Source organism: Scatophagus argus, chromosome 15 (genome assembly GCF_020382885.2).
Source record: "Scatophagus argus isolate fScaArg1 chromosome 15, fScaArg1.pri, whole genome shotgun sequence".
Classification (NCBI taxonomy): Eukaryota; Metazoa; Chordata; class Actinopteri; family Scatophagidae; genus Scatophagus; species Scatophagus argus.
This window is the reverse complement of record NC_058507.1, coordinates 2439649-2452980: the sequence shown is the minus strand read 5'-3', so window position 1 is coordinate 2452980 and position 13332 is coordinate 2439649. Positions and strand designations below refer to the sequence as shown.

Below are 13332 nucleotides of genomic sequence, written 5' to 3'. Positions count from 1 at the left end.
CTTTCGGCTCGTGCGCCTTCCTCTTTTTTTTTCTCTCATTTTTGACAAGTTGGACTTGTTCGCTTTAGAATCTGGATCTCCAAACAGACGGCTTGTTTTGAACCTGAAGCCTTCTGGGTTCTCGAAACGGATTAGAGTTCTCCGGACGCGGCAGGAGGCCATTTGTGTACCTGCACCTGTAGGTTTCTTCTTTTTCCTGTATAGTTGAGTTTTTTATTCCTCCCAGGGCGTATGAATGGGACGTGTCCAGAGGTGCAGCGGGTCTTGTATGAGTATTTTTCTTTCCCGTACGAATCCTAACCTTGTGTTGAGTGCGTGTAGTCCAGCCAGTTGTTTCTGTAAGCACTGTAATTCCCTGTAGAACCGAAGTGTAACGTGTGCGTAGGGGTTTCATTCTGTAACTACTGTCCTAGTAAACCAGAGACTAACGTGTACATAATGTATAAGTGGTAATAGTGATGCATCTATTGTAAATATCAAACAGTTTCTCTGACCTTGTATGGTTTTTGTTTTTATTTTTTGTTGTTGTTGTTGTTTTCTTGATGCAGTGCTGAAACACTTTTGTGCAGGATCTCACGTCTGTTGAATCGTGCAATAAAAAGTGACCAAACGTGCGACCGTCTCCACAGTCGCGTTCTGGTGGTTTTTTCGGTTGGGCTGATCGGACTCGTCCAAAGTGCTCGAAAGCTTTTAAATGTTTTTAAATCACTGACACCTTGTGGAGGTAAATGGAGTTTTACTTTGGTGACCTGTGGGAAATTCATTTCATAGCGTTTAGCTCCACTGCGTTTTGGTGGATGTTTTGAAGTTTCTCAGATCCCCTGAAGGCACCACAGACGGTCTGTTGGTGCATTAGGGTCAATTGTGAAATGTCTCCTTTGTCTTCTGTTAAATTTAATTATGATTGTGTTAAATATTTTCTAACAAGTATCACAACAGTATCAGTGTTTAGTTTTTAGAGCGGTACTTTGTCCAGGTTAAAGTTAAAACTTTAAAACACAAATTTTAAGAATCTTCTGACTTTTTATTTTTTTTAAAGAAAATGGAAAGTTGATTATTGTTAATATTTTTTAAACATTTCCTCCAGTACATTTTCTACAGCTGTCATAAATATGCAGCAGATTGTATTGTTTGTTTCAGCCTGCAGTCAAAATCGAGCTGCTGTTTTACATGTTTAGCACATCATTCCATTGTTTAAATACCAGCCAATAAATACAAATTTCCCCCAAAATTCAATTTGACACATTTGGAAACTTTCTGATCTCACGTGGAATTTAAAGGGACAAATTCATTTGTGATTCCGGAGCTTCCAGAGGCTTGAATTGCACAGGACGAGCTGTAGGGAGCCATTTTGTGCTTTTTAATGTTTGTTTTTTAACGTTTTGAAACCAGTCTGCAGGTTCTTCAGCTGTTTTATCTGTGAAGCTCCAGAAATCTTTTGTGGATGAGGAAACTTCACCTGACTCGACATCAACGTGGGGGTGAGCAGACCATGACTGAATTGTCTTTTCGGTGAATTGTTCCTTTTTGAAGGAATTTGAAGTGAATTGCTAATATTTAAGGATTGTGAGGACCAGAAACTGAGCTTCCTTTACGTAACACTGATTATCAATATCAATCTGCTGATTATTGTCTGTCCACAGATCGCTTCGCTGGTCAGACGATGAAGGTGACGTCTTCAAACATCTCACCAAAAGTCTAATATTCAGTTCACGATAACAGAAAAACATCAAATCCTCACATTTGGCTTGAAGTATGACTTCACCGATTTACCAAAACATCTGCTGATTAATTCTACCGCTTGTTGACTAAACGGTGACTCGTTTCAGGGAAAACAAAAAGTATTCTTTTAAAACCCCCAAACCCGTTCGCAGCTTGTAAACATCGATTCCAGACTGATCACAGACTCGAGTCCTCCAGAGTTTTTATTCCTCTTTGAGACAAAGACAAAACAAGTTCGATTTTGCATAACAGTAGTACAGCAGCGGCCGAGGGTACAAAACGTTTTGTTGTTTCTTCAGTGTAAAAATAACTCTAGTCATACCTCACACCTGTGCCGCCCTCTCGTAGTGCAAACGCTTCAAATAAAAGTTAGGCACATGATGGATACGATCGCGGTTCAATTACACTTAACTGAGTAAAACGTCTTTCTGTTTGGTCGTGGATTCCCAGTTCATAACGTCCACAACGGCGGACTGAAGTGACGATGACAGCTGGAGTTTAACTAGCAGATAAAAGGGCAGTTTGACTTCCTGTTTATCATCTGATGAAGCTTGATTAAAATAAAAAAACAAACAAACAGAGAGAGAGACCTATAGAGTCTTATGTTGCCGACAGGGTGAACGTCATCCGTCAGCTGTTTCCACTAAGTGCAACTGAGTTTAATACTATGACAAAAAAACAAAGTACATCGCAAGCTTATGGTCCCAAGCAGCAACTTCTCCCTGGTTGGTGCTTTTGCTTGTAAGCATCTGAGCGAGCATTTAAGTGGCAACTTGACATCTTTCTACTTTTAAAGAAAAATAAAAACTAGCTCAAAATAAAGTAAAATATTTCCCAGATTTACATATGTTACAAATAAAAAATAAATATCAGCTCTGTTTTTAAACTAGGCATTTTACGATTCATCCAGAAAAATAAAGGTACAAAGAGCGGCCGTCGTTCTTTTCCGACTAACACAGTGCAGCTTATTTTCAACAAGTGTTGCTCCGCCGTCAGGAGGCCAGCACGCCTCGGCGGATGATGTCAGACCCGTAGCGCCGGCCGAGAGACGAGTCGCCCCTCAGCTGGTGGGAGTGGCATCGTTTCAGGCAGGGCTCCATCTCGGAGTCGCCCGGTTTGGAGTCGGAGGCGTAGCCGTCGTTCTCCGTCCCCGTGCGGAGTCTGGTCCTGGGGTAGGACGGCTCCGGCGTGTTGGTCAGCGGCCTCAGCAGCGGCTTATGCTCCTCCTCCTCCTCCTCCTCCGTTGTCGCCGTCAGAGGCCTGTCGCTCCTCTTCGGGATCCTGAATTTCCCCCAGCCTTTAATGTGCCCGGCTGCAGGTCTGTTGGGCGCGTGTGAGCCGTTGGCGGGGGTTTTCCTCAGCCAACCGTTGGCCTTGGTGGCAGCGGCGTCGGCGTCTGAGAGCACGCCAGCTCTGCTGATTTTAGTGTTGGTCACATCCACAGAGCACAGACTTCTTTTTGCCATCGCTTCTCGCGTGAAGTAGTCGTCGGCGTCAGAGTTCCTGATATCCACCAGCCTGATGGAAACTGTTTTCTCCAGATGTTTTGACCCAAACCGGTGCTTCACCTGGCCGGGGAAGCTGTCCGTCACGTCGCTCCTCCTCTTCCTCCTCCTCTCCTCTTGTTCGTGGCTGTCGTCTCGTTTCCGTTTGACCAGCGCCTCGTGTTCGGGACCCGGGGCCTCCCTCCTCGGGGCTTTTCTGCTCTCGGGTTTGTGCAGCTTGACGGCGATCGTTTCCTGAACGACTTCTGGTTTCTGCAGTTTTGGGAACTCAATCTCCTGGCTGATTTGAGTCTGGGTTTCCTCAGCAGGCGCGGACTCTTTGACTCGGGAGCCTTTAATCTCCTTCGTCTCCAGTGGTTTGCTCAGATTGTCCTTCTTGTGAGTGTGCGGAGAGTCAGAGACTCCTTTTCTGTCGCTGGTTTTCCTTCTTTCCTGCTTTAAAGACACTCGTTTGGTTTTCAGTCCAGCGTGGCTCCAGGAGGAGCGAGACTGGGAGCCCTGAGAGGAAAACCAGCCTGGAGAGAAGAGCTTCTCCAAGTCCTTCGCTGAAGGATCACCTGCAACACACACAAGAGACGTACAAAATGGGTACAATAGTTTTAGATTATCTAAGGCTTCTCCACTGAGCATTCTGTCTACTCAAATGTGTTCGGAACGAAGAACGTCGCTTAGCAAATGACAAACTGAACCGAGCCTCCGACCACATTGAGGTGCATCTTCTCAGGCTGTTACCATGGTTACCATCAGCGGCTGGCTGCTCAGCGCCAGGTCCTGACATGCTCCCGTGTGCCTTGGCTGACTCACCTGTGAGCAGCTCGTGGTCCAGCAGTCGAACTTGGTGCTGGAAGATCTGCTCCTGGACTCTCCACAACGAGCGCTTCATCTTCTCCCTCCGCGTCACCATGTAGGTCAGGTTACGAACCTGAGGAGCAAAAGGACGTTCTTTACACATTCTGTCATCGGCTGCCCGTCAGCATGAACCCAGATTTAAAGTATGTCCTCACCACACACTCTGGAGGTTTCACTGATGCATTCTGCGTCACTACAACCAAGGGAGTGTTTGTCTCTACCTCACAACGTGTCGTCATGGAAGTCATGCATTTTGATCTACAGACGTGGTTCCCAGGCTGTTACGAGAACTACTCTGCACTTACTTGGCCACAGTGTGTCTACTGTTCTTCAGTGTTTGGATCATACGGCACCTTGTAACTCTGCTTTACTTACTGACTCACTTGTATGTGCAGAAGTGCTGTCTCACAGCTCCATGAAAACTGAGGCTACGTCAAAGAAGCTGAAGCTCCGCTTAGACTGCCTGATCAACAACACAGCAGGTCGTCCCGCCTTTGGACAGGTAGATTTATTGTCCCTTTTCAGGCTGTACCTGCTGCTTTACCAGGATCCAAACAGGAAAGTGAATTATTCCTCGTAGGATCAACGAGTCTTATCTACAAATGAGCAAACGTTCCACTGCACTCAGAAACTTTATTTAAACTGTTTCTCTGGCCGACAGACAACCCATCATTCCCTCCTCTTGCAGAGCTTTTCCTTCCTGCCTCTGCTCCTCCCTGTCCTCACGTGAGCGTCGGTGCGGGCGAAGCGGAAACCTACCCTCTCCAGGTCCTGTCGGAGGTGTGTGAAGAGCTGCAGGCGGCGCAGCAGCACCTCCTGCTCGCGGCGTGCCAGGCTGTCCTCCTCGTCCTTCTTGGGCGTGAGGAGCGGCTGGTTGAAGTTGGCTTTGCGTTTCAGTTTCCAGTACTGGTAGACGAAGTCCACCACCTCCGCCGGCAGCTTCAGGTGACTGGCCACCTCCTCCACCTCCACAAACTGGTAGAAGTCCTCCTCCATCGCCTCCAGCTTCAGCTTGCGGAGGTTGACCCTCTTCTCCTGCTGGTGGCTGCTGAGCCCCTCCAGATCGCTGGGCGCTCTGCCGATGAGCTGAGGAGTCGCGCAGGACGACGACGAGGCGGCGTCCTCGTGCCCTCTCACCCTGCCTCTCCTCTTTCCCTTCTTGTCTCTGGCGCCCTCTTTCTCCTCCTCGCCTCCGGAGTCTCGGTCCCTGGTCTCGGCGCCCTCGAGCCCGGAGTGTTTGGGGCAGTAGGACTTGAACTTGACCTCGTCGTCCTCGGTGAGGATGGTGTTCATTTCAAGGCTGGCGTGGAGGCCGCAGGTCACGTGGAAGGCAGTCCGGCAGTTTTTCGCTGAGCACTGCAGCAGCAAACACAACATCGTTAGACATTTAAGCTTTCAAAACACACAGTATCAGTTAACTAGAGTTAACTAAAATACGGTATCTGCCTCCAGGTTTTGAAGTGGAAGAGTAAGCAACACAACTGACTGACTGAGGAGCAGAGAAACATTTCAGATTTTGTCCTGACTGATCAGCTGCCTCTTCGCTTCCCCAACCTGCTGAGCTGTGAAATCATTAACGCTTCCATTTCCCCCCGCCTTTGTTTGGTCGTGAAAAAGCAGCGGAAACTCTGCAGCGTCTGAATTACTGTGAAACGCTTTGCCTTCACGTCTCATTAAATGCCTTTGTGTTGCTGAAACGTGAGCTGTGACTCGACCTGTATACACGCTCCCGTCTTCTCTTTGCACAGGCAGCAGATCAGAGCCCATCTGTTGCTGGGAATCTGGGACACGTTGGTGATCGGCTCCATCTTCTCTGGGTTCCCAATGCTCACCTGCACAGCAGATTTAACGTGAAATGAGTCAGCATAAATCGGAAATCACCAGCCACAGTTAAAGTCTGTGCTGTCATTTCACAGCACAAAGAGCTGCGTGTGTTCGGTGTACAGATTTGGAAATAATCGAAACCGAGGTTACTGTCAGTGAGAACATTTCAGAGGTTAAGAGGGGGGAAAAAGGCTGGAGCTGTCCTTTTACATCACAGTACAGGAAGAACTGCTTCAAAGATGGGCGAGGTGACACCTGAGTGTTAATCATTTGGTAAAACACACACATGTAGAGAAATAACAGGTCTCATCCTCACCTCGGGAATCCACAAGGCACAGCTGACGTGGACCCACTTGGTTCCACTCCGGGTCGGCTTCATGGCTCCGCCCTTCTTGGGACACAACTGGCACTTTGGTAGGATGCCGAGGGCGCAGATCCGGCACAGCCAGCTGCCCTTCGGGACTTTCTGGATGCCGTAACACGCCTGGCGAAAAACACAAAGACAAGGCGGCTCAGCTTCCAGACACCAAGCAGAAATCATTACAACAGCAGCAACATGTGAAGACAGAAAGAGAGTGTGAGGGTGTGTGTGTGTGTGTGTGAGGGTGTGTCAGATGAAACCACAACAACAGCAGATCAGAAACACAAGACGCATCCTTTTCATTTTGCTTTTTACCAAAGCAAAACCATCTTCAGATGGCAAAATCATGTCTCCAAGTGCTAAAGATCATCAGAATTTGAATTGTATGTGTAAACCATTTGAATTCGAATCGTCTATTCGAGTGTGAGCCTGCGCGTCGTTGACGTCTGACCTGGTGAACGCAGATGTTGCACTTGTCGCAGAAAACCATCTCGTTGTTGTCCTCCCCGTCAGGCGACTGGCAGACGTCGCACACCACGTCCTCGTCGTACTCGATGCCCAGCCCCTCCTCCGTCTCCATGGCGTGCGTCATGTTTTCGTGGCAGCAGTGCTCAAACTCCTCCACCACCCGCTCCATGGTGATCTCGTCCAGCGGTGGCAAGGCTGGAGAGACACGGAGCAAACCCCTGCTGACTTGTTTGTCACAAGTTCACAGTTTCTTAATTTAACATTTCAATCATGTCAATTAAAGGGAACCGGAAGCAACTAGAAATGTTCTAGAAAATCTTAACTCCTGGGATGAAAACAATTTGAACTAATACAACCTCAGATTACAAAGAAACTTATTCACCCGAGGCCTTTTCAGCAGGGAGTTTTCAGTTAATTTTGTAGTTTTTACAGACTCAGCCTCAGTCCAAAAATCCTGTGACTCACCCATCTCTGCAAACTCCTCGTTAACGACCTGCAGCCAGGCCACGTCTTCCTCGTTCAGGTCGTACCGGCACATCCCCGCCGCCAGCGTCCGGATGTCCACGTAGCCCAGTGCCTCGGCACCTGACGTCCGGATCAGCTTCTTTGGCCTGACGAACATGACCTCCTTTCCTTTCTCCGCCAACACCCTGTCCAGCACAGTCACACACACATTTCAGTTTGCCTTCTTACATCAGCGTACAAAAATTACCAACTGAAGGACCAGAATGATTAAATTTCCTTTTGGTGGATAAAACAGTGAGGGCCCAAATATAATTTAATGATTCATGTGCAGGTTTTGTTTTTCAACTTCTCTCTAACTTTGTCCTTGCTGGATACCAAAAATGTGAGCCCATTAAATCAAAGTGAAACAAAACAACAGCTGTCCAGACTCGTGCTATGCAAAGCAGTGACATCTCAGTTTTAAGAGCCTCTCCTGGACAATTCGGGATTGAACACGTGACTTTCTTGGCTTTTCCCGTTTCCCACCTGGCGACAGGCTGCGGGATGGACTGGGGGCTGACGGGAACCTGGACGCCCTTCTCCCACTCCTGCCTCCACGGGTCGGCGAGGACGTAGTAGTCCTCTGGGTTCAGCTGGTACGAGTCATGTACCTTCATGGCGGTGATGAGGTCCGTCCGGAAAACCTGCAGCAGCCGCACGAGAAACCAGAGTCAGTACATCACTGTGAAACTGAATTAATACAGCACCAACACTCCGCCTGCAGACTGAACGTCCCAAAACATATATTTGTTTTTGCTGTTTGAGAGCTCAGCTGTCAGAAGTCAGCAACATCCTGTCCTGCTGTTGTCCCTGACTTCTCTGAATCTATTCAATTGAAATACAAGGCCTCAGAAAACACAAATAGAAACATAAAAGCACTGAGACCATCAAATACTCGGTAACCACACGGCCACATTTTGTGTCCCATAATCCTGGCACAGCAGTGTTAATACGACTAATTCTAAAACTCATATAGGGTTCAAAGTGCAGAATAACAGCACAAAACGGTGTCTCGGTTCATCTGAAGAGAATGTGTGAACTGTTATGAACAGCTGTGCAGAAGTACATCTGTCAATAACCATCTTCACATGGGACATCATTATAAACATGCTAGAGGTTGTTCTCCTGCCAAGACACTACATAAAAACTACCATGTTGTGTGCAAACAGGAACCAGCCAATCAGAATCGTGCTTAGCGTCACTGTTTTGATTTGATTTGATTGGTTCTCCTTCAGTGGGCGTGTACAGTGGCCTGCAGGGACTCAAGTCCACAGACTGTACATTAGATAAGAAACAGCTCACACACAGCAGCTGATATTTTTTAGTATTTCCATCTCGTAGTATTCTCTTAAATCACGAAGACCGTTTATCAAATTCTTTTTTAGTAAAAATAAGTTATCCTCACAGACCCAAAAATAAATAAAACAACAAACCAAGAAACATGAAAGCTACCTGCAGGAACAACAACAGATGACAGCTCATGACCTGTTACGTATGTTCATTAAATTGTAATCCTGCTGTGACACCAGCATGATGACGAGTTTAAGCAGACCTACCTCAGAGGGTTTCTGCCCGGTCCCCCTCCTGGGCTGTGTTGAATGCTGGGACCAGCAGGTAGAACTACCTGAAGGACAAACATCAGAGTGTCAAACATCTCAGCATTTCTTCCAAGTCTGTTTGTGCTGTTGTTGCTCTCATGAAAAACTTCACATCATCAAAAGCATATGGATTTCCTCCTTCAGGTGAAACTTAAAGAAACACATGCATGGCCCATTTGAATAGCTGAAACTGCAACTGTCATTTTCTGTTTTCAATTTCATTCCTTCACTGTTCACTAATTTGACCCGGGATCATTAGAAAATTACTGACAGCAGCAGCAGCAGCAGCAGCAGTCACTTTCCGTTTAAAACCATCTGCTTCATTTGCACTGCATGTGGAACCTGAAAATCCTGAAGGATCATTTTGTTAATGCATTTAACGGTTCACCTACCAAAACCCTGAATCAGACCTCAGCTAAAAGCAATTTACAGTAAGAGCTCACCATTTGCATTTCTACCAGATGGCACATCAGATGGGTTGGATATTATGTAGATCCAAACAGTCACAGGGAAGCAAACACATTTGTTTGGTTTCGTGTGATCAACAATTTAACCTCAACCTTCATATGATGCCGTAAAATCCCACTCAACTGAGATTCAATGGAGGATGAAACAAACACTACAAAGTGTTTCTGTAGGGTCAGATTTGTGCCTGTCTGCCTGACCTGCCGGGACACCTCTTATGGTCCAAATGTGCCTCCTGTCCCTACTCTGTCTCCTGTCTCTCAGGTTGTAGGCTTTCTTTTTAGTTTCCTCAATCTCAGTCCATCTGCTGCCCTTTCTTTTTCTTGCTCTTGGTTTCCTTCCTGAACACGACAAGACATTAGCCGACACTGACAGAAACAAGACGGAGAACACAATTTCAGGCGAAGACATCTCCTCTGACCAAGTGTGAGGCCAAAATGTAACGGCTAGAAAATTCCCCAAGTACTTGGCTGACAAAAATTGTGACTTGCACAAATTAACAGATATAAAGATGCCGGCTTATCTTAAAGTAATAATCTACTTTTAGTCAGAATTAGAGTGAATTTCCCCACCATGGGACCAATGAAGTTTAATCTTATCTTAGACTTTTTGAGCATTTAAAGCATTTCCTCCGGTCTCTTGATCTTCTAGTGCTGCTTTGCACTTTCACTGGTGAAAATGAGGAAGGTGGCAGGATTGTACCAACCTCATTCGGGTCTATATTTGGACTTAAGATGAATGAGTCAGGAGAGAAAACTGTTTGCTTACTTCCATTATCGGAGTCCTCACTGCTGCTGTGGTGCCTGCTTCTCTTCATCGTCGTCTGTCCGCGGAGCTCCGGCGTAGGGACACTTCACAAACAAGACCAAACCAGGCTTACGTTACAGAAGGATTCAAGACAAGATATACAGCTGTGATAAAGAAAATGGTAAACACGAGACAGCTGACTCCAACATGATATGCTAGCACAATATCAGCTCTGGAAGTTGAGTCTCATAAACCCCTCGCACACTGGGTGAACAAGTCGACAAAGCACCGACTTAACAACACCATTAAACATATAGTTATCGCAATAAATTACGGCATACGTGATAAATGCACGCAGCATGATAATAAACACACGAAGGAATTTCCCACATGTTGAAGTTCATTACAGAACGCACTCACACTGTGGCCAAAAGCTGTTATTATGCTGATTTAAGATCCAGAGCTGAAAATCATCGTTTCAATTCAAGCCAAACAATCAGGATACAATCCATGCAGCCCCTGAAGATCTTCTGAAGGCGGTTTAATATTCAATCATAAGGCGAGGAAATGGATCACGTCTCTCAATGTTTGGCCTGCCTACGATAGCAGAACAGACAGTCTGCTGTCACGGCTCACAGGTAGTTATCAGACATAAACAGTAAGGCACGAGTATTTCTTGGCAGATCTAACAGCACACATGTGTACAAGCCAAAGTCGCTGTTCAGCGATGACAACAACAAATGACCACATGCAACACAGACAGGAAACAACGCCCTGCAGCGCTGAGTGTTCAGCTTGCGGCGAACAAAAACATCAGCACGGACTCTGCGCTCCCGGCAGGTGGAAACATCTCTGGGTCTGCTGTCAACTTGCGCAGAGGGAAAGATGCTAACCCTTACTTAGCTGGCTAGGCTAACAGCAGGCTAGCCACAGTTTGTGTAACGCCCCTTTTTTCAGCCAACAGGCACCAGAAAGTACCGGCTAACTAAGCGGCTAACGTTAGCAAGCAGACCGAAACAGCCGTTATTTATTAACCCGGCAACACGGAATCCCACGCAGGGCAATAGTGTCTTTTTATGATGTGATCACATTTTGCTTTAAAGCAGTCCATACTGCGTAGTGTTTTTTAAAAATCACACTGCAAACTCCAGCTAACCAGATAGCTAATCTCCCACTACAGTTATGCAACATGCGGGCCCACCCACACCCGGCGCCTCAACTGGAAATGTTGTTTATGATAAGGATAGTTTTCAAAGTGCCCTGCTACGTCCGTTCGAATAAAGCAAGCAATTTTACAAAACTGGGCAACCACAAACCGATTCACATCAGACAGGTTTACGCAACATAGGCATGTTTTTCTATAGGCGTAATAACGTCAGTCTGCACGTTAAACTTAGCTGACGTCTGTAGTTAGCCGCATCGGCTAGCTCGTTAGCTGGAGGCTACACCTAAGCAACCGTGGTTTGCATTTAGCATTAGCCACTGCTGCTAACATAAGGTTGGCTTCTAAGGCGCCCCAATTAAACCCTATAGCCCCAACGAGCTATCCGTCAAAGGTTAGAGGTCAGTAATTGATTCAAACAAACTACCTGAAATCAACAGGAACACACGCATGAAATCTGTTAGGCAATACTACAATGTTGTTGTGCTATCTGCGCGGCTAACCAGCAGGGCACAGTGTGGCAGATATACCAGCGATCCACTGGCTGAGGTTAATCTTTGGCGCCATTTTAAATGACGATGTCGCGTTTTCCTAGCGGACTGCTAGTGCAACCATACTGGAAATATAAACTCGTTCAAATAGCTCGTTAAGAACCTTCTGGAAGGCGCGCACATTAATCAAATCCGTGCGGAGTGGAAAGTAAATTGGACAGTACATACAGAGCGCGTCAGGCCGATGCAAGCCGTTGTTTGAGTTTGATGTGAAGCGCAGTTTTAGCCGTGAGTTCCGCTTGACCCGCATTCCACATACACAAACACAGAGCGGCTCCGGCCGGGGAGGGAGGTTACCCAGCCCGGACTGTAGCTCCGCCTCTGGGCCGCTGGAGGGCAGCACAAAGCCCTGAACCGGTCCCGGCGCCACTGAACCGACAGCTCGGACCACTAATGAAGGAAGAAACTTACCATCATATTAACAGTATTAGAGGACTAACCCACCTTCCCAGGTGCCAGTTTAATTGTCAACAAACACAACTTGAATAAGATTCTTATTCCTAAGAATGCATGACGCAGCCGTCCCACCGACTGACAGTCGCTCCTTTTTTGGCAGGTACACGCAGCTTTATGCATTAAAGGGACAGACCACCAATAATAGGAACTGATACAAGACAAAGCAGGCTAACTTTCCTCCAATAAAGCTTCACTCTCTGACACTGGAAGGCCTGCTGAAATCTGCAACCTTGGCTCTTTTATTTATGATATGATGCTAATGTTTAACAAATATGTACTTTTATAGAGAGTTCAGAAAGGCTCGTGTCATGTCTTATCGTCGATTTAATTCCAGCAACGCAGCCATCTAATCTTTGTCTCACAAACGAGTTTGAGAGTTTTTCCCCTCTTGCTGTTCATTGTTATTTTTTAAGTACTTTGTATAATTTTAACCAGTATAAATAAACAAAACAAAACAATACTGTTGATTAAAGGTATCCTGAAGTGATCTACTTCCATTATGGATTTCAGGGTCAAAATCACTCTTACTACTTCATGAAAAGCTGTGACAAGCTGTGCTTGTTCATAAACCTGAAAATGACAGTATTGGCTGTAAAAGATCATTATCTGTTTATTTCATGGCCTGAATAGTATTTAAGTACATTTATTTATTTATGTACAGTTTTGAGGTTCTGGTACTTCAGTTGAGTATATTTTTAGATTCATTTTATTATGCATTTTTACATTGTTGTACTTATATATTTTTTTCTCCATTGCACTGGCAGATTTAATTTTATAAACACACCCTTTCTGAGCAGTGAAAGCCACATATCTCCATATTTTTTTCTCTAATCTTTAAAATTTCTGATAAATTAAGCGTTGATAAAATGCTCCTACTGAAGCTAAATGAAGTCTTGGACATGCATCATCACAGGCCTGTTTTTCTGAACTCATGAGACCTTGTAAACAGCCACCCTTCACACATATGATGACCTCGCAGCATATGATGGATAATATTTTTATTTAAGTAAGTGAGGTTTTGAATGCAGGACTTTCAGTCTGTGTTCACACTGCTGTTCAAAGTGACCTAATTCAGATTTCTTTCTCATATGTGATCTTTCTGCCCTGACTTTTTGCGTTC

The 13332-nt window shown here is 45.9% G+C and overlaps 1 protein-coding gene across 10 annotated transcripts; it reads right to left on the bottom strand.

Annotated features, from left to right (window-relative positions):
* Positions 1-1907: 1907 nt before the first annotated feature.
* jade1 (jade family PHD finger 1) lies at positions 1908-12219 on the bottom strand. Of its 10 annotated transcripts, XM_046413476.1 has the most exons (13): positions 11925-12150; positions 10464-10640; positions 10065-10147; positions 9497-9664; positions 8790-8857; positions 7720-7877; positions 7195-7379; positions 6713-6924; positions 6217-6384; positions 5792-5908; positions 4836-5432; positions 4032-4149; positions 1908-3784 (listed from the first exon to the last, which is right to left on the bottom strand). In XM_046413476.1, the coding sequence occupies exons 3-13, from the start codon at positions 10111-10113 to the stop codon at positions 2715-2717; spliced, it is 2910 nt and encodes a 969-aa protein (XP_046269432.1). In that variant the 5' UTR covers positions 10114-10147; positions 10464-10640; positions 11925-12150; the 3' UTR covers positions 1908-2714. The 10 variants fall into 10 exon arrangements, with proteins under 10 accessions (XP_046269432.1, XP_046269434.1, XP_046269430.1 ...); XM_046413478.1 differs by lacking the exons at positions 10464-10640; positions 11925-12150 and adding an exon at positions 12201-12219; XM_046413474.1 differs by lacking the exon at positions 10464-10640.
* Positions 12220-13332: the final 1113 nt, after the last annotated feature.